The sequence below is a fragment of the Gnatocerus cornutus genome, chromosome 7, assembly GCF_029298725.1.
Source record: "Gnatocerus cornutus isolate USDA-ARS CGAHR chromosome 7, icGnaCorn1.1, whole genome shotgun sequence".
Taxonomy (NCBI): Eukaryota; Metazoa; Arthropoda; class Insecta; order Coleoptera; family Tenebrionidae; genus Gnatocerus; species Gnatocerus cornutus.
This window is the reverse complement of record NC_142239.1, coordinates 17,143,791-17,162,072: the sequence shown is the minus strand read 5'-3', so window position 1 is coordinate 17,162,072 and position 18,282 is coordinate 17,143,791. Positions and strand designations below refer to the sequence as shown.

Here is an 18,282-nt window from a genome sequence, read left to right as displayed (position 1 = left end):
GTACTCTAAATAAAATAATTATGAAACTGTAAATATTTTTATTCTTTTTTTTGAACGCTTTTCCGTTAATCAGTTGCAAATTCTGTTTTTGAGCAAACAATGATGAAACAACCACTAATCAATAATCAATTTATTCTTCCAACAAACAACTTGTGACACAATCTGATGAAACTTATTTTTTCTCCGACTCCTTTGGGTCAACTGTTGGTTTAACCTTCACCTCTAATCATCCAAAATCAATGATAATTACCATTGGGGGGTACTCTGTTATCTTGAGGTTATCGAGCGTGTTTTCGTCGAATGACGTCTGAAAGCCCACTTTGAAAGAGGCTACCATCGGCAACAGTCTTTAGTCCAAAAAAATGTCAAAAAACGTTCTAATAATCGGAAGTGGAGGCCGCGAACATGCAATTGCATGGAAAATTTCTCAAAGTTCTTCAGTTAAGAGTATTTTTGCCGCCCCTGGTAGCTTCGCCATTCAACAGGTGTCCAAAACAAGAAACGTGGTCCTCGACGTCAAAAACTTTAAAGTAAGGTTAGGTGAATGTCAAACTGACAATAACGTGTTTTTTGTAGGAAATTTCCAAGTTCTGTAAGGAAAATAACGTCGCACTTGTAATAGTCGGCCCTGAGGACCCTCTAGCGAATGGTATCGCCGACGCTCTTCTCTCTGATAGCATCCCGGTATTTGGCCCCTCCAAAAATGCCGCTCAAATCGAGTCTGATAAAGACTGGGCCAAAGCGTTTATGGACAAGCATGGCATTCCAACAGCTAAATGGAAATCGTTTCAAGACGCGACGCAAGCGAAAAACTTTATCAACAAGTAAACTCCATCTAATCTGTTTTAAGTCATACAATAACTTGTTTTAGCGCGGATTTTCCTGCATTAGTTGTAAAAGCCAGCGGCTTAGCTGCCGGGAAAGGAGTGGTCGTCGCTGGTAGCAAACAGGAAGCCTGTGCTGCCGTTGACGAGATTTTAACACAGAAGAAGTTTGGAACCGCTGGTCAAACTGTGGTCATTGAAGAGTTACTAGAAGGTGAAGAAGTGTCAGTTCTTGCCTTCTGTGATGGGAAGGTAGTAAAGGCGATGTTGCCAGCTCAAGACCATAAACGGATTTTTGATAATGATCAAGGCCCCAACACGGGGGGCATGGGGGCTTACTGCCCATGCCCTCTTCTAGATCCTCACCAATACAAATTCGTGGAAACTCAAGTTTTACAGAGAACCGTGGAAGGTTTCCAAAAGGACAACCTCAAGTTCGTTGGTGTGTTGTACGCGGGGCTCATGTTAACACCGTCTGGTCCTAAAGTCCTCGAGTTCAACTGCCGCTTTGGTGACCCAGAAACCGAAGTTATCCTTCCTTTGTTAGAGTCTGACTTGTTTGAAGTCATGGAGGCGTGTTGCTCAGGTACTTTGAGCAAAATCCAACTGAAATGGAAAAGTAATCTTACTGCTGTGGGTGTCGTGATGGCCTCCAGAGGCTACCCTGAAACCTCCAGTAAAGGCCAAGCCATCACAGGAATTGAAGAAGTCAACAAAAGAGCTCACCACGTCGTCTTCCATTGTGGCACCACTCTTAAAGACAACAACGTGGTTACTAACGGAGGAAGAGTCCTCATCAACGTCGCTTTAGCGCCGCAGTTAACCATCGCGGCCGCTCAAGCTACCAAAGCCTGTGAAACCATCGAGTTCGATGGGAAACAATACCGAAGAGACATTGCGCAAAAGGGAATAGCCAGGTAGCTTCTCCCTCGTGATGATTTACTACTATTTACTAATTATAACTCCTAGGGCTATCCTTCAGTGTGGTCAACTCACTTACAAGTCCAGTGGGGTTGATATAACAGCAGGAAACGACTTGGTGTCGCATATTAAACCAGCGGCCAAATCCACCAACCGCTCTGGGGTGCTTGGAGGTTTGGGCGGTTTTGGGGGGTTGTTTGACACCAAAGCTGCAGGCTACAAAGATCCTCTGTTGGTGTCAGGAACCGATGGAGTTGGCACCAAATTAAAAGTGAGAGCCGCCAAAATCACAACTGGTGAGATATTTTGTCGTTTCAGATAGCTCAAGAAGTGGGAATCCACAACAGCGTCGGTATTGACCTAGTGGCGATGTGCGTCAACGACGTTCTAGCCCACGGCGCTGAACCCCTCTTCTTCTTAGATTACTTCGCTTGTGGTAATCTGGACTTAACCATAGCCAAAGACGTCGTCAGCGGAGTTGCTGAAGGCTGTCGCCAAGCAGGATGCTCTCTAATCGGTAAATAGTTTCACAGTCTGACTAAGTCACTAAAGACACATTTCAGGGGGCGAGACTGCGGAAATGCCGGACATGTATCCCCCTGGCGAGTACGACTTGGCCGGTTTCGCCGTTGGAGCGGTGGAGCGCAACCAACTGATGCCCCAAATCTCCTCCATCAAAGCTGGGGACACCATCATCGGTCTGCCATCCACAGGTGTCCACAGTAACGGCTTTAGTTTAGTTAGAAGAGTTATAAAATTGGCCGGACTGACGTACCACGACGCTGCTCCTTTTACCACCGGAAAGACACTTGGAGAAGCATTGTTAACCCCCACGAAGATCTACGTGAAGACTGTAATCCCCGCCGTCAAAACTGGAAGTGTTAAAGCTTTCGCCCATATCACTGGGGGTGGATTAACTGAAAATATCCCGCGGGTTCTCCCTCCGAATTTAGGTGCAGAACTCGATGCCACGAAATGGGATATTCCTGCGATCTTCCCATGGTTAGCTACTGCGGGTATGTAGATGGTACTACCAACAGATGGGTTGTAATGGGACTTCTAGGTGGAGTAAATCAGAGCGAGATGTTGAGGACGTTCAATTGCGGAGTTGGAGGAATTCTCATTGTCGCTAAAGAAAAAGAGGCCGAAATCCTGAAGGTGGTAGCCGGGAGCGGCGCTACTAAAATCGGGACTATAGTCAACCTCTCCGGAGACACAGGTAACTAAAAAGTCAAGGGGGCTGCCAATTCAACCCGAATTTCAGAACAAGTCACCGTGAATAACTTCTCAAAAGTGATGGAAACGAAAATGAAGCCCTTCGTCCCATCTCTGGTCTCTAGAATCTCCACGAAAAAACGCGTGGGTGTGCTCATTTCCGGCAGTGGTACCAACCTCCAAGCCCTCATCGACAGCACCCAATCCTCCGACATCGGCGCCGAAATCGTTATAGTAATCTCAAATAAAGACAACGTTGAAGGTTTGAGAAGAGCAGAGCGTGCCAACATTCCCACAAAAATTATAAGCCACAAAGACTACCCGAAACGTGAAGCTTTTGACGACGCCCTCCATTCCGATCTGGTGAATTCAGGGGTTGAAATCGTGTGTCTCGCCGGTTTCATGCGTATTCTAACGGGAGAATTCACCTCGAAATGGAAGGGTAAACTTATTAACGTGCACCCTGCTCTTCTACCCTTATTTAAGGGGACACACGCACAGAAACAAGCACTTGAATCCGGAGTTAGAGTCAGCGGTTGCACCGTCCATTTCGTAGAAGAAGCGGTTGATGGTGGACACATCATCACCCAAGAAGCGGTTACTGTAGAACTTGATGACACCGAAGAGTCATTAACTGAACGGATTAAAGTCGCGGAACACAAAGCATTCCCTAGGGCGCTAGAATGGGTGGCTAAAGGAAAAGTTCGCATCGGAGACAACAACAAATTAGTATGGAAGCTGTGACCTTGTTAATGCAAATCACTTGATGTAATAAACTAGTTTGTAATGTTGTTTTTGCGTTTTTCTTTAAGTTTCCAAAATGAATGAGTTGAGTGAGCATGACGCTGCGGTTTTACAGGCCGTTTTATACCCTAATCTACCCCTGAGCGACGCTGTGGGGGCGAAACTTGAAGGTTGGTACAGAGTTAGATTTTTAAAAAGTAACGAAAACTGTCAGATGCGGAAGAGGAAACTGAGGAGGTTCTAAAGATACGAAACATCGAAATTGAGGCGGTTCAACTCGCTGAAAGTGGTCAACTGGAGGAAGCTGTTGAGCTACTCAACAAGGCGCTAGAAGTGGCACCAAAAAGAGCGTCGTTGTATAACAACAGGGCTCATGTTTACCAGTTCCAGAGAAAATTCGAAGGCGAGTTCGACATGTTCTGAGGGTACAGTTTACATTTACTGTTTTAGCCGCCCTTGAAGACTTAAATAAAGCCGTGGAACTGGCCCAAGACAACCAGAAGAAGACGCTATCGCAGGCGCTTTGTCAGCGAGGAATTTTACACAGAAAAGCTTCGAAATTTGAACTAGCCAAGGCTGATTTTGAAAGAGCGGCCCAGATGGGTAATCAATTCGCTAAAAGTCAAGTAAGTGGTAATATTCTTGTGGGAAGATTGCAGAAACGTGTAATTCTAGCTAGTGGAATTGAACCCCTACGCCGCTCTCTGCAACCAAATGTTGCGTAAAGTCATGGACAATCTATAAAGCACCGAGCTATTATATACAATATCTTTATTCTGTATATCAATATAATATGAAAACACTTGATAAGATACTCTAAATGCATTTTAGATAAAATAAATAAACGGGCAACTTGTAAGTATTAGCACCAAACAGTTAAAAGATCCATTCTTCAGAGTCAAGAAAAAAAATGCAAGTTTGAGCAAAAGTTCACTTTAGACACAAAAGTGAACTCTTACCCTACAAAGTCAAACGGAATAATTTCAATTCAAATGAAACTGTATTACGAAACTAAACACTACAGATCACTTGACTATAACATAACAGAAGACTCTAAAATCACCCAAAAGAGCATCAAGTGATCTCGGATAATATCTACACCAGACCAAAAATGTGCGACTGCCTCTAATTACACATTAAGACTCCAACTCATCTTGATCTACTATTTCAAAATCTTTCCCTGTACTTGATCGCTGACTTGACTCACTTTCTGTTTCGGATGCCCCCAGAGCCTCCACTTGGCTGCCCCCGTCTGGATTGTTGCCGCATTCTTCACTGTGCCTGTAAAAAACGTTATTTATAGTGGGCCCCATTTACATGTTCAAAAACTCGCGCTGATTTTTTCGAAAGTGTTACCAACCCGACAACCAAAATCCCCATGTTGATTCAAAAACCTTGCGTTTAAAAGTCGCTATAAAAATTATATGACACTCAATAAATGTTTGTCAATTTTTTTAGCGATTTTACGAAATATAATTACCGATTTATTGTGCACTGATAATTATTAAAGTGTATAAAATCAGACACATCATAATTTCGGTGAAACAAAAGCAACGGCGGCTGTGACAAAATGACATAAGAACAAGTGCTCCAAATTAATCGCGTGTGGTGTTCAAAGTGACCAAGAGCCCCCATGTTGGTATTTTACAGGTAATTATGTTTCTTTCAGTCCCTAATTGGCGTTTTTTAATGTATAACAATTAAGTTTGAAGTTGGCTTTGATCACGCAACTGTTTTGGCAAAAGAACTGTTCATTACTGAGTGTCTCTTTTTTTTTTGTGTTGCATTGTGCAATTTTCAGAGAAATTCATGCCAAACTGCACTCCCCAAATGCGTAGCTTCAATTTGATGTGTAATTTGTAACGCAACTTAACATTTTGTCGAAAATGGTTTTTAATGACTAAAATGGTTAAAAGCCGATTTCGAGTACAAGACGTTTAATAGTCCTCAGTAAACCCAACAGAAAACGATTTTTGGGGGATTTTATTGAGTTTTTCTCATTTGCTAGATCTACCATAATAAGGATAGTCTCTAGATTTCTAAATAGTCTCATTCATATCATCGTTGATGTAAGCAATTTATTGTCGACTTTTATCAGTTTTATTGACGAAAACTTCCACTCTCGAAAATAACCTCTAGACTAAACAACTCACTTATCATCTTTTTGTGGTTCTTCTTTACTCTTCTCCTCAACTTCTTGTTCCGCGTCTGAATCTTTATCTTTCTTCTTCTTTTTCTTGTCCTTCTTTGGAGGGTTGTATCCTCTGTATTCATACTACAAGCTATTAGTTTTGACCCCTCTTAAAGATAACGACTTACTGTATAAAGCGGCCAGAAAGAGGCGAAAAATCCGACATCTTCGGTCAAGTTTGGAAGGATCCACAAGTGATGTCTGCCCATAGTGCAGCCCCAAATAAGACAGAAAATTATGAGGCGTATCACAGCCAAAATAATAATCGTGACCAAGAACCCTGCAGCCGCGACACTCAAATAATAGACTCCTAGTCTAAAAAAAATAGTAAAAACAGGAATGTGAGGCTGAGCGCGATTACCGGACGCTTGGGGGCCACAAAGGGAAAAGACAAACGCCGATGGCTCCAAGAACCAGCAAGGTCCCGATTATCCAGTAATGGAACGGGATAGGGTCGTAAATCCAAACGTACGCGTCCATTCCATCAACAAATCGTTGATCATTGTGCATGTCTAATCTGATTTTCTTCTTACGTTTTTCCTTCTCTGGCTGAAATACTGCGTTAGTATGACGATTTGGAGGAGATATAACACACCTGTTCCTTATCTTTTGATTCTACAACACTACTTTCCGCGTCTGTGATTTTTTCTTTTTCTTTGACCTTTTCTTTCTCTTCAGGTTCATTTTTCTTGTCTTTCTTTTTTCCTTTGAGCTCCGCTTCTGAAACTGGAACTTTTCGCGCTCTGTGGTAAAATTTGTGTTCTAACATCAGGTGGAGATAGTCAATGATGTCATCACGGGTCTTAAAGAAGGGCTCGTCGCCTTGAGTCCACTTGGACTCCATAAGAGCGTCCACGGCCCTCTTAGCTGAAATTTGATACGTTACTCAAACACCCTGTATATATTTTTACAGTTACCTGTAAAATATTCAACATTGTGGTTAAGAAACTTTGTCTTTTTAATAGGGACATTGTTTCGCATCCATTTCGCAATCGTGAACTCCTCTTTTGCTGGTTTTTCTGCCGAATGTTCCCCAGGAGGTTGATATTCCTAAAACATGCAACTTCATAACAATTGTTGCCAACCGAACTCGATCAACACAACGTCATTTTGTCAAAACCGAAAATTGCGTTTTATGGTCTTAGATAATGTTTTTTCGTAAAACTACAGCATGAAATGACCGGCGACATCTCTGCTTGACCCAGGTGTGTATACTGCGTGTTAAATCATTAGTAATTGTCATGACAAGCTGTGAACGCAAATTATCTCGTGGTGACGTTGAAGACAATCTGTGGTCGCATTTTCCACGTGTTAATAATACCACAAAGAAAGCAACGTCACCTAATTACTTAAGAAAAACTCGTCAGCAGACCTTTGGGTGAAAACAACAGGCTATGATCAAATTGAACAATCACTGATCAAACCGATAAATCACTTCGCACTTTCAGTTGTAATTAATTAAGTTCTTTCACGGTTTTTAACACTCGAAACTAATCAAATTTACCTCTTTACGTTTCTTTCCTTTCTTCTTCTCCGCCATTTTGACAGTTGTCCGTTGTTGACGTCAGTGCTCCCAAAAATTTTACAGTTAACTGAGCTTCAATGTGATTACGTTGGCAAATAAGAGCAACTGATGAGTTCGCTCGACAATCAAATGCTTCGATCTATCCAATTATTGCTAATTTAACATTTAATTTGATGGAAATGAGCGTTTTAACGGAAGGAGAATTAAGGCGGTTCAGGACTGCTGATGTCACCTCTTTATCATTGAAACAGCGCGTTTTTCAAAATTTTTGAATTTACAGTTTTTGGCCATGGCTGCGTTGCTGCGGAAGAAAATTAAGAAGACGTTTCCGGTACTGGGGATCTACCGGAATTACGTCAGTTTTGCTAAAATGATGGAATACAAGGTGGTATCCATGATACCGTCGATTTTTTTCACGGTTGTATTGTAGAAATGTTACAAGATCCTTGGTATTCCTGAAGACAGCGATCAGGAGGAGATCCGGAAAGCTTACTTGAAGTTGGTTAAGAAATACCACCCTGACAGCGGCACCCCAGAAGCTAACGCGACGAAATTCGCTGAAGTAAACCCTTTCGCACCCTTAGAATATCCTTTTTTAATTTTTCTTGTAGATAGACAAAGCCTTCAAAGTCTTACTAAACAAGAAATCTACCGAGAGATGGGACGTGGATACTGACACAGTCCAGGAACAAGACATCAAAGTAAGAGATTATGAAGAGAGATTTCAGTTTACTCAATTTTTTAGCATACAGCCCCCCAACACCGGCAGTATTTAAGCTACGACGGGGTTGGTATAGGTACCCCCTTCCAGCGCGAGAAACAGTTCACTAAAACTCGCGCTATCCACGCAGCTGACAACGTTTTAAGACACCGGATGTCGAAAATCGCAGCTGAAGAAGCCGCGCTTATGGATAAATCAGTTCCTTTAAAACACAAAATTAAGACGAAATACGGTCTTGAGCGTCTCGTTGAAGATTTAATTCAAGAGTCGATGTCGAAAGGTGAATTCAGTAATTTATCGGGGTTTGGGAAGCCTCTGAAAAGTCACCAAAACCGCAACCCTTACGTTGATTTCGTTACGCACAAACTTAATGAGGTTTTAATTGATAATGGATTTACCCCTGAGTGGATCATGTTACAGAAGGAGATACGGGAAGAAATACAGAAGATGCGGGAAGGGCTCGCTTTGGAGAGGTCTTATCTAGGGAGTCAGCCTTTGAGCGCTAGGGACAAAGAGGAATGGAGTGATCTTGTAGAGAAGTATGAAAAAGTAGCCGATCAGATTAATAAGAAGATTGCGAAGTTTAACTTAGTTGTACCAATAATGGATAAGCAAATGATTCAAATTGATTTATGGAAAGAAGCGGAGAAGATTTTAGTCAGTGGGCCTCATAGTCGCCCCCGAGAGGCTTTCGTAAAGAGAGGAGACAACGAGGTTGCTACAGACAATATGAACATTTTTAGTTTGATTGAGTATTTGTTTAAAAAATAAATCAATAAAAGTAGGTAGGTATACTGTTTGGATTGGAAGATTTTATTGGACTTTTATCGCTCTAAACATACAATAATTTAACCAATCATGTTAACACGATTTATTTTATAGAGCTTCAAATATCTAACCTACCTGCTTTCAAAATTATACAGAGACTTGAGGCTTCATTGAACAGAACCAATTTAAAACAAATTTATCCTAAAATTTTAAGTAAATTTTTTAATTTCAAATTTCAAACACCACCACACCATCAAATTTGTACAAACTCATGTGACCTCAAAACAGCCAATCAGAAACAAGTAATTTTCGCCCACTTTTAAAGTTTAGTGAAATTTGAACAAAATTGAGGGAAATTCAAATTGATAGAGAAGACGAGAAGGTTCACTTTGGAGTGATTTTATTTAGGACATAAAAAAAATAGATTTTGGGAGTCACACTTTGAGCTATGAGAATTAAAAGAAATATAATGAGAGGAATGAAAGAGTAAAGTGCTAAACAAATTAATAAAAAGATAACAAGACTTAATTTAGTTGTACAATAATAATAAATAAGCAGATAATTTAAAGTGAATTTGGGAAAGAAACGGAGATTTTAGTCAATGAGGCTCGTCTGATGGATTAAACAATAAAATTAGACAGATTTTAAATATAGCGCGTGTATTTGGGGATTTTTCTCTGTCAACAGCGTCAACAAAAAACTGACAAATGACAAAACATGGCTTCCAAGCAACAAGAAGTAGAGGTATTAGAAAGTTGGGAGGAAATCGAGGAGACTGATGTAATTACCTCATTTTATTAACCCAAAATAACATTTTAGGCCATTGTTCTTAATTTTAACTTGTCTTTCACCCCACGGCCGTGGCGTTGAAATCCCTCGTAATTGAGGTTATCCCCACTAAAAATGCTTGATTTTAGGTATTAGAACAGAAGTTTAAGTCAATTATACCACCGAGCAAATCTCTGGAGACCAAAAGGTGAAGTTTAATATTCTCAGTACTAAGACTCACACTTTGTTGCAGCAATGGTATAAATAAAATGCCTATAAAAATACTACTAACCGGAGACGATGCCTTACGATCTCAGTACGTGCCTCCAGAACCCACCGTGAAAATACTTAAACGCCCAACAAAAGAATCACAAAACACCAACGACTCTAAAGTATTTCAGCCCAAGAAAACACTGCAGCAGAGGAAACAAGAATATGCAGAGGCGCGACTGCGAATTTTAGGAGAGACAGAAAAAACTGAAGAAGAGAGGTAAATTGAGATTCGTGTTAGTTTCACTCTAATTGTAGTTTACAGGATTAGTATAGTGCCAAGTAAAGCCCGCCCTTCTGATTTAGACAATGTGATACGGTTACCAAGAGGACCAGATGGGACAAAAGGGTTCAATATGCGTAGATAGTACAGTTTCAGCGTCATGTTCAAACATATCAAGGGAGATGTCTACTTGCTAACCACAAAACGCCTCCCAAAGACACTCTTAAGTGTGTGAATTAGTTACAAGTAACCATTTTATAAATTCATGTGAACTAGTGAACTAAGCTTTGATTGGTTCATTGTTCCGACGCGTGTTATACCATGACGGAGAATTGCATCTTTTTATACAAAACTGTAAATATAATGTAAGATACTTTTTTGTCATTCTGATAGTTTCCAGAGTTGCAGTGTTACTTTTGCTCATTGTATATTATTAATGTTAAGTTATATTTATTGTGGTTGTGCAATTCTTAAATATATTACGTAATATTTTCTGAACTCGTTTTTAAAAACAGCCCCCTTAAAGCAGGGAGTTTTCACTTAATTTTTTTCGTGATTGGCACCCATGCGCAATGACAAATTGACAATGACAGACAGATGTTATTGTTGACGCAACTCGGTCGTGTTTTTGTATTTTGCGAACAAATTTAAATTACAAAATGTTGAACTTGACGTGATTTTTGCCGGTGAGAGTGTCACGATGCGACTGGGGCTGTCTAAATGGTAAGACTTTTATTTATAGGTTAGGCCTCTTTTTCGAAAGTTCGTTTCATTAACTAAAGGACCGTAATTTCAGTTTTCATAATTGGTCCCTTGAGATCGCAATATTGGACTCAATATGAAATGAAAAAGTGCAACGATGTTGTAATTCGTGTTTACCGCCTGTTTTTCCGGAAATTTATGCAGAATATTACGAATATTTCATGAATATTCCACTGCGTTCGTCGTGCAAACATTTCTCCGTGATAAGAAAATGTTTCTTGTTAGTTATCACAATAATGGTTCGTAGGGCGAACATCAACAAGCAGTTCCTTGTGGCACTACTCTCAGGTGTTGTGGTTGGTTTTATAACAGCTTACGTGATCCTCTCACCAGAAATTCTTTTTGTGGCTCTGGGAGACCCTCACACAAGCCAAGAAATGGAAGCTGTCGCTGGACCATTAATTGATCCAGGCGTACATAAACACGACGAAGAATTCCATCAAATGGAAAATACAACAGTTTCTGATCTCATGTACAAGAAAGTGCGAGTCTTATGTTGGATCATGACAGGGCCTAGTAATCACGAGAAGAGGGCAAAACATGTTAAAGCGACGTGGGGGAAGAGATGCAACAAACTTATATTCATGAGTTCACAGAAAGGTAAAGGAGGAAAGGAAGCGGAAGTTGATATGTGAGTTGCATGGAGCGATAGAGTGGGTGGATGGGAATTTTAATAAGATTTGGGCTAACAATCACAAAAAGTTTTACGCGCGTTTTTAACAAGAATTCGACACATTTGTGCCACGATAACGTGCACGTTAAGCGAGTCAAGGAAAGGTCAATTGGTGCTTTATTGCTTTAGAAGGGCAATGCCCGATTTTATCAATTAATTAGACTTCATTTAGCTCCAGCTTGATAAATTTCAGTCGTTCAATCTCTAAGTTTCAATGTGGAAATGTAATCTCACACCAAAATAAATTGGTGACGTAATTCACACTTGTTGAGCAAAATGTGTTGCAAAAAAAGACACATGTTAAAGTAATCAAACCTTCAAAAACTCTTTTCCCCCTAGACGACACTCTCCCTGCGGTGGCTTTGCCCGTAAACGAAGGGCGCAACAACCTCTGGGGCAAAACCAAAGAAGCCTTCAAGTACGTCTACCAAAACCACTTACAAGACGCGGATTGGTTCTTGAAGGCCGATGACGATACGTAAGCCTGTCTTCGCCTTCATCTCTCGTTCTACTGATCTAATTTCCAGATATGTGATATTAGAAAATTTAAGATATATGCTGCTGCCATATAGTCCGAGCGAAGCAATTTATTTCGGTTGCAAGTTCCGACCTTATGTAAAACAAGGCTATATGAGCGGAGGCGCCGGGTACGTCCTCAGCAAAGAAGCAGTCAAAAGGTTCGTTGAGATTGGTCTCACGAATTCAACGAAGTGTTCCAAGTCGAGTAGCGGCGCTGAAGATGTGGAAATAGGGAAATGTTTAGAAGGAGTTCGTGTGAATGCTGGAGATTCTAGAGATTCCATGGGGAGGGGGAGGTTTTTTCCTTTTGTTCCTGAGCACCATCTAATACCGGGACATGTGAAGAAGACGTTCTGGTATTGGCAGTATATCTACTACGAAAGTAAAGAGGTATGAATTTGTTATCACAATACGTCGTCAACAACATAAACACATTTTATTATAATGAGTCGCGATAAAAAAAATGTTTTTTAGGGAATGGACTGTTGTTCCGACAACGCCGTCTCCTTCCATTACGTTACCCCAAATCAAATGTACGTTCTAGAATATTTAATATATCATTTGCGACCCTATGGAATTTCGTACCACGTCGAGATGCCCCCGGAATTAGCACTCGAATCGGAGCATCACGAAAAAATTGATATTACTTCCCCGTAATTGCTCAGAATGTTACACTAGTCGTTTCTGCCAATGTGAGATTATTTTATGGACTTTTTTTCAACCTATCTGTATACTTTATTGTTTTGCCAAGTAATGTTCTAGACTTACATGTAAAAACTCCATTAGGTTAAGAAATAGGGTGGTAGAAAAACAGAATGGAACACTATGTATATAATTGCTGTTTAGCCCAGTGTGCCATTAACAAATCGAGTTTGTTCTGTAGGCCCATAATAGTGTGCATATTGCACAGTGCTTCATCTATTATTGCGTTATTGCAGTATTCGTTTCTAACGGGAGTAAACAGGCGCACACGTTTCAATTGTGTGTCGAATTGGATTTATTTACTTTTACACCAAAGGGAAAATAAAATGACAAATAACTCCGTACTTTAGATTCTAATTTCGCCCGAATTTTAGGGTGAAAGACATTTGTTTTACTCATTAGGACGACAAAGAAACTTTTAGATAAAAGTCCTCTAATCAGGGAATAAGTAAGCAATGTGCCGATTTTTTTTGTATCCCAAAAACTCATCTAATCAATTTGTTTTATTTGTGATAGTAATTACGTATCAGGAGCCTATTCTGTCTACATTTGTGTGCGTGTTATGTTGAAAGATTCATGAAATAAAAGTATAATATTCATATTTCTTTATTTCAAACATGCACCTGTTCCTAAAACATGCAATTTTGTTTTCTATTACTAAAACGCAAAAATAGGAATTAGAATTTGTTAGGCCACTATATCGGGCGCCGAGTTCCAGAACATTAGAAAAGACTTATATTTTACACTTGCCGTGACAAGTCCATAAACAAAATCAAACCATAAAATTCTCAATATAAAAACTACGTCAGATAACACACCAGTGCTGTTTAAATTTAAATAATGTCGCGAGCATTACATCAACATTTCCTTTTTTCTTTTCTCTGCGGTTTGGTTGTTGGCATTATAACATCCTACACGGCCTTCCAACAAAACATTGAAACCCCAAATGAATTAAATCAAAGTATTGAAGTTGGACACCACGAACACCATGAAGAGTTCCATGCAATGGCAAACAGCACAATTGCAGATCTGTTGTACAACAAAGTGCGAGTGTTGTGTTGGGTGATGACCAAGCCTGAGAACCACGAGAAGAAGGCAAAACATATTAAAGCAACGTGGGGAAAAAGATGCAATACGTTGTTATTTATGAGTTCGAAAAAAGATGACGCGTTACCATCTGTCGGTCTTCCGGTTAAAGAAGGACGAGAGAATCTCTGGAGTAAAACCAAAGAGGCCTTCAAGTATGTTTACAAGAACTACCTAGACGACGCTGACTGGTTCTTGAAGACTGATGATGACACGTAAGCTACTTTCCAATCTACCAGAAACTCACTTTAGTTTCCAGATACGTGGTGCTGGAAAACCTCCGCTACATGCTCGCATCACAGGACTCAACCCAACCGATTTATTTCGGTTGCAAGTTTAAACGTCACGTTAAACAAGGATATATGAGTGGAGGCGCTGGATACGTCCTCAGTAAAGAAGCAGTGAAAAGATTCGTAGAGACCGCTCTGTCAAACTCCAGTTGTTCTAAACTCAAGAACGGTTCTGAAGATGTACGAATGGGGCAGTGTCTGGAAGAAGTACATGTAGTAGCTGGTGATTCCCGGGACTCTTTGGGAAGGGCGCGTTTTCTCCCTTTTCTCCCAGAGGATCATATCATTCCAGGACGATTAGCAAAGTTGTTTTGGTACTGGGATTACATTTACTACGAGAGCAAAGAAGTGAGAGAATTTTTCGAGAGATTCCAGTTAAATTGTTTTTTTTAGGGGATGGACTGTTGTTCAGATAACGCGGTTTCCTTTCATTATGTCACGCCGGGTCAGATGTACGTTTTGGAGTATTTAATTTACCATTTGCGCCCCTATGGTATTTGTTACAATGGCGAGATGTCACCTCAGCCATCCCTTTGATTTAAGGCCGTTTATTTATTGGGACAATTGAAAATTAACGAACAAGAGCAGAAACAATGACAAATTACCATAGCGTCGTTAAACTAAAACCACGCAGTGTTATTCAGTTGATTTATATGATTCCATTATACATTATAACAAACGTATACATTTTAAATAAATTTTGTTATTAAAAGCTGAAAACAGTACAAAGTTTGGGAATTAAAACTATCACAACATAAAGGAATGGTAACTACATCATAAAACATTTAAAAGCCATTTTAAACAGTCTTAATATTAAATGCACATTCATATAAATCTGACAGATGTACTACATAAAAAGAATGAAATCCCTGTAATCATGGACTATTTACAGAACCAATCGAGATTGCGCTGTTAAGTACAAAAATAAATAAATAATCCTAAATTAATTTTGATTTACGTTTAGATTCGTTGAATCTCAAATAATTTTACGTCGGTGTCATACCAGACCGGTGGATCCACATTTCTGGAATAGTTTTTTTATATCTTTTGTAACAAAATCAAAGACTTACCTCAAGTAGATAACGCCCCACATATACGTGCGAAACCAAGTGGTCGTCCCGGAATTCGCCTGATATTTCCGGATCAAAATGGGATGAGGTACTGGTAGAAGACCAACCAAGGTCCCATGTTGCAAAAATTTCAAAATTTCGCTCTCATCGGTTAGGCCCCTGGAAAAACTCTTGAATGAGGGCTACAAAAACTTTAACTTACTTATCGATGCAGATTTTCTCGACTTGAGGCACCAAGACTTGGAGGAGACGCATTATGGTTTGAAGGGGGAGTTTGGATTTCCAGGAGTGCACCCACTCGCCTGTGGGGGTCCACTGGCCGGGGGTTTTCTCCGCAGACGCGCTCACTCGTAGACTGTTTCTCTGGAAAAACAAGAAGAGGATCGGTTTTTCCACCTGTGACGAAAACTCACTGTTGCCACCGACTGCCTGGAAAAATTCGACACCTCCGAGGGACTCCGACTGAGCTTCTTTTCGCCTTCCTTAGGAGTTTCTTCATCCTCTCCGTTTTGAGTGGGGGCGTTGAGATTTATGGTTGCCATTCCGTTGGTCAATTGCAACTGTTCACTTTGTTGGAACGCGGGATGAGCGGATTCCTTCTCCGTCATTTGGCCAATTCCTGGAGTGTCCGGTAACGTCGCCTTTAAAGTCCCGGGTTCTGCAGGTAACGCTGGATGTGAGCCTTCCATGGCTATTTCAGCAACGTTCTCATGGCTGGTGGAGTTTGACATTCGGCTCTTTGATCGTTTGTTTAAAGACTTCGCGATGGTACCGTAATCGCTCGGGAGGTTCGCCAAACTGTGGAAAACCTGCCGTTTTCGGATGATGGTATAAACCAAATTGGAGTTCCCATCAAACTGGTACTGTATGATATTATTAAAAATTTCCAAGAGAAAGAAAACGAGGTGGTGGTTGGTGGACGAGGAGAACAGAAACCAAGGAGTGCTGAAAGCTTCCAATAAATGCAAGAGTTTCGTGCTGGCGACCATCGACAATGTCTTGAGGTACGGAGATACTGCAACAAAACCATCACAAGAGGTACTAAGACCGATTTTAACTCACCATTGACTAGAATCGTTAAAAGACAGTCGAAGAGAGGCTGCAGTCGTTGGTGCCCCGTCGTTATGATCTTATGAAAGACTATAATTAAGAGATCCGCATGTGTTCCCGTGAAGACTGGAATGTCCATCGGGATCGTGGCTGTATATGGCTTGTTCAAGCGAACGCCAAAGTTGCGCTCACCACTCAGTAACAGAAGGATGAAGACCCCAATATGCATCAAACCCACCCGAGCTGCAAGAAAATTAGTTTTTCATCTAATGAAACCCAAAAAACTTACACTGATCAGCTCGGGAATCATTTAAATGATACAAAATAGGCACCAGTACTTCCAAAACGTCACTACTCTTCAAAACAAAGTACAAAAACTTCTTATTATAATCACACATCTTCCAAAAAAACACCAAGAGCTCCTGATGAAAGTGCACTTTCTTTGTAGAATTAGGTAAGTACGTCTGAACCAATGGATTGTTCAACAATCTCGTCACGCCGGTCAATATAAAATCAAAGTCTTCGTCACGATGAATCCGGGAGAGATAATTAATAAATAAGTTGTCGAGGACCACATTCTGGAAAATAACACTTTATGAGCGCTTTAATGTTAAAATATATTACATCTTCGCCTTCTACTGGAGTGGAGGAGCTCGTGTCGTGATCCAACGTGACGATCAGAATCTGAAGAGCTGCTTCCACCAGAGGCTCTAGGGAGTCGTTAAATAATAAGTGGTTATAAGGCACCCCCAGACCGACAGGGTCGTACGCACAAACGGTGTTTAAGAGGGAGGTAAACATGGGGAGCGCGTGTCGGTTTTCCGAGGAAGTCAGATGCCTAGAAAAAGTATATTAACATTTTTAATTTCCTTACGCTGTTCCTTACGCGATCCACTTGTTGGGATTCTGGGTGATGTCAGTTGGGGGCTGATACATAGTCTCGCTAAAGCAAGTCAGTAAAAGTTTTAAAAGTTCTGTCCTGTTGGAATCCAAGATTGGATTTCTTGGAGGAGAGTGAGCAAACCCAACTCCAGCCTCCCAAATATATTCACAGCTGTCTATAGCTGACAATTCCTCGGCTTTATCCTGCAACTGTCTCTTAAAAAATTGAAACGAACTACCGCGAACTTACAGGTCCACTTTTCCTACTTGCCACCACAGTAAAATCAGGACAAAATAGTAGATCCTAAAGACTGAAATTGAAAGACAATCAACTCAAATGGTGAACTTACACAAATGGCGTTTAGTAGAGACTGGGCTAGAGGAACAGACTCATCTTCATCCTCTCCCTGACTTGGTAGAGAAGACCAGAAGAATCCTCTCCATTCTGAATCTTCAAAAATATATGGCAAAATCCTAGTCAGTAGTCTCACACAATTTAACACTGTAATAAACACGTAATCATGTGAATAAATATTACATCATGTAACCTGTCTGTTGCTCATGTTGAGTTCTGCAACTACTGTCCACAGCCTTTACAAGTTTCTCTACAGCTTTGTAACATAAGGTGGCTAAATTTGAAGGGGCATCCTCTCTTAAAGCACGGATCTCAGTAGCAGGCACTAACGTGAATATATCCTGGACATTCGTTACATTTTCAGACCAAAACTGCTCCCAGAAGGAGTCGTCATTTGCATCAATAGGCTACAAGTTTCCTTATCAAGATTATTAATCAGAGACATGAATAATTACCTCAGATTTCGAGGTCAACTGCACGACGGCCTTGCGAAAGTTCAGTTTTGTGTCGACGTTACCCATTTTTAATAATTAATAAAAGCACAAGTGATCTGACAATTTGTAAACTGACATACAACAAAAGAGACGTCACTTTGACGTCAACAAACGCGGCGGCTCGAAGTGTCATTACACCGAAAATTGCTAGCGAGTTTTCTGACTATACCGCTCCTTACTTTACATCATAATTTCTGAAATTTAGTGTTGTGGGTCTCAGGATTTCAGT

General features: G+C 40.6%; 8 protein-coding genes across 9 annotated transcripts; 6 read left to right on the top strand and 2 right to left on the bottom strand.

The window, feature by feature from the left end:
- Positions 1–277: 277 nt before the first annotated feature.
- On the top strand, positions 278–3,751 carry Gart (trifunctional purine biosynthetic protein adenosine-3 Gart). The gene is made up of 8 exons (XM_088042596.1): positions 278–530; positions 577–824; positions 872–1,741; positions 1,794–2,016; positions 2,064–2,262; positions 2,309–2,761; positions 2,809–2,964; positions 3,010–3,751. Exons 1-8 carry the CDS (start codon positions 363–365, stop codon positions 3,702–3,704), a joined length of 3,012 nt encoding a protein of 1,003 aa, XP_087898722.1. The 5' UTR covers positions 278–362; the 3' UTR covers positions 3,705–3,751.
- On the top strand, positions 3,731–4,566 carry LOC148171822 (tetratricopeptide repeat protein 36 homolog). Its single transcript, XM_088042600.1, has 4 exons — positions 3,731–3,874; positions 3,919–4,107; positions 4,155–4,330; positions 4,380–4,566. The coding sequence occupies exons 1-4, from the start codon at positions 3,781–3,783 to the stop codon at positions 4,446–4,448; spliced, it is 528 nt and encodes a 175-aa protein (XP_087898726.1). The 5' UTR covers positions 3,731–3,780; the 3' UTR covers positions 4,449–4,566.
- Trp1 (translocation protein 1) lies at positions 4,459–7,526 on the bottom strand. The gene is made up of 7 exons (XM_088042597.1): positions 7,400–7,526; positions 6,813–6,945; positions 6,491–6,762; positions 6,257–6,444; positions 6,024–6,210; positions 5,858–5,979; positions 4,459–4,985 (listed from the first exon to the last, which is right to left on the bottom strand). The coding sequence occupies exons 1-7, from the start codon at positions 7,433–7,435 to the stop codon at positions 4,841–4,843; spliced, it is 1,083 nt and encodes a 360-aa protein (XP_087898723.1). The 5' UTR covers positions 7,436–7,526; the 3' UTR covers positions 4,459–4,840.
- LOC148171820 (dnaJ homolog subfamily C member 28) lies at positions 6,983–8,944 on the top strand. Of its 2 annotated transcripts, XM_088042598.1 has the most exons (5): positions 6,983–7,100; positions 7,701–7,805; positions 7,851–7,982; positions 8,032–8,121; positions 8,166–8,944. In XM_088042598.1, exons 2-5 carry the CDS (start codon positions 7,710–7,712, stop codon positions 8,910–8,912), a joined length of 1,065 nt encoding a protein of 354 aa, XP_087898724.1. In that variant the 5' UTR covers positions 6,983–7,100; positions 7,701–7,709; the 3' UTR covers positions 8,913–8,944. The 2 variants fall into 2 exon arrangements, with proteins under 2 accessions (XP_087898724.1, XP_087898725.1); XM_088042599.1 differs by lacking the exon at positions 6,983–7,100 and having other exon boundaries at positions 7,635–7,805.
- A 426-nt stretch (positions 8,945–9,370) lies between these two features.
- Positions 9,371–10,668, top strand: LOC148171819 (SUZ RNA-binding domain-containing). The gene is made up of 4 exons (XM_088041295.1): positions 9,371–9,689; positions 9,827–9,885; positions 9,931–10,167; positions 10,213–10,668. The coding sequence occupies exons 1-4, from the start codon at positions 9,627–9,629 to the stop codon at positions 10,313–10,315; spliced, it is 462 nt and encodes a 153-aa protein (XP_087897421.1). The 5' UTR covers positions 9,371–9,626; the 3' UTR covers positions 10,316–10,668.
- Positions 10,669–10,737: 69 nt separating this feature from the next.
- On the top strand, positions 10,738–12,789 carry LOC148171818 (glycoprotein-N-acetylgalactosamine 3-beta-galactosyltransferase 1-like). The gene is made up of 5 exons (XM_088041160.1): positions 10,738–10,893; positions 11,180–11,532; positions 11,945–12,083; positions 12,133–12,514; positions 12,599–12,789. Exons 1-5 carry the CDS (start codon positions 10,871–10,873, stop codon positions 12,779–12,781), a joined length of 1,080 nt encoding a protein of 359 aa, XP_087897286.1. The 5' UTR covers positions 10,738–10,870; the 3' UTR covers positions 12,782–12,789.
- A 728-nt stretch (positions 12,790–13,517) lies between these two features.
- On the top strand, positions 13,518–15,145 carry LOC148171817 (glycoprotein-N-acetylgalactosamine 3-beta-galactosyltransferase 1-like). Its single transcript, XM_088041161.1, has 3 exons — positions 13,518–14,127; positions 14,172–14,550; positions 14,596–15,145. Exons 1-3 carry the CDS (start codon positions 13,667–13,669, stop codon positions 14,737–14,739), a joined length of 984 nt encoding a protein of 327 aa, XP_087897287.1. The 5' UTR covers positions 13,518–13,666; the 3' UTR covers positions 14,740–15,145.
- On the bottom strand, positions 14,886–18,184 carry LOC148171816 (protein HID1). The gene is made up of 12 exons (XM_088041157.1): positions 18,015–18,184; positions 17,753–17,966; positions 17,555–17,706; positions 17,455–17,508; positions 17,209–17,408; positions 16,947–17,160; positions 16,612–16,900; positions 16,335–16,565; positions 15,686–16,287; positions 15,475–15,635; positions 15,273–15,431; positions 14,886–15,226 (listed from the first exon to the last, which is right to left on the bottom strand). The coding sequence occupies exons 1-12, from the start codon at positions 18,078–18,080 to the stop codon at positions 15,163–15,165; spliced, it is 2,406 nt and encodes an 801-aa protein (XP_087897283.1). The 5' UTR covers positions 18,081–18,184; the 3' UTR covers positions 14,886–15,162.
- Between the last annotated feature and the right edge of the window lie 98 nt (positions 18,185–18,282).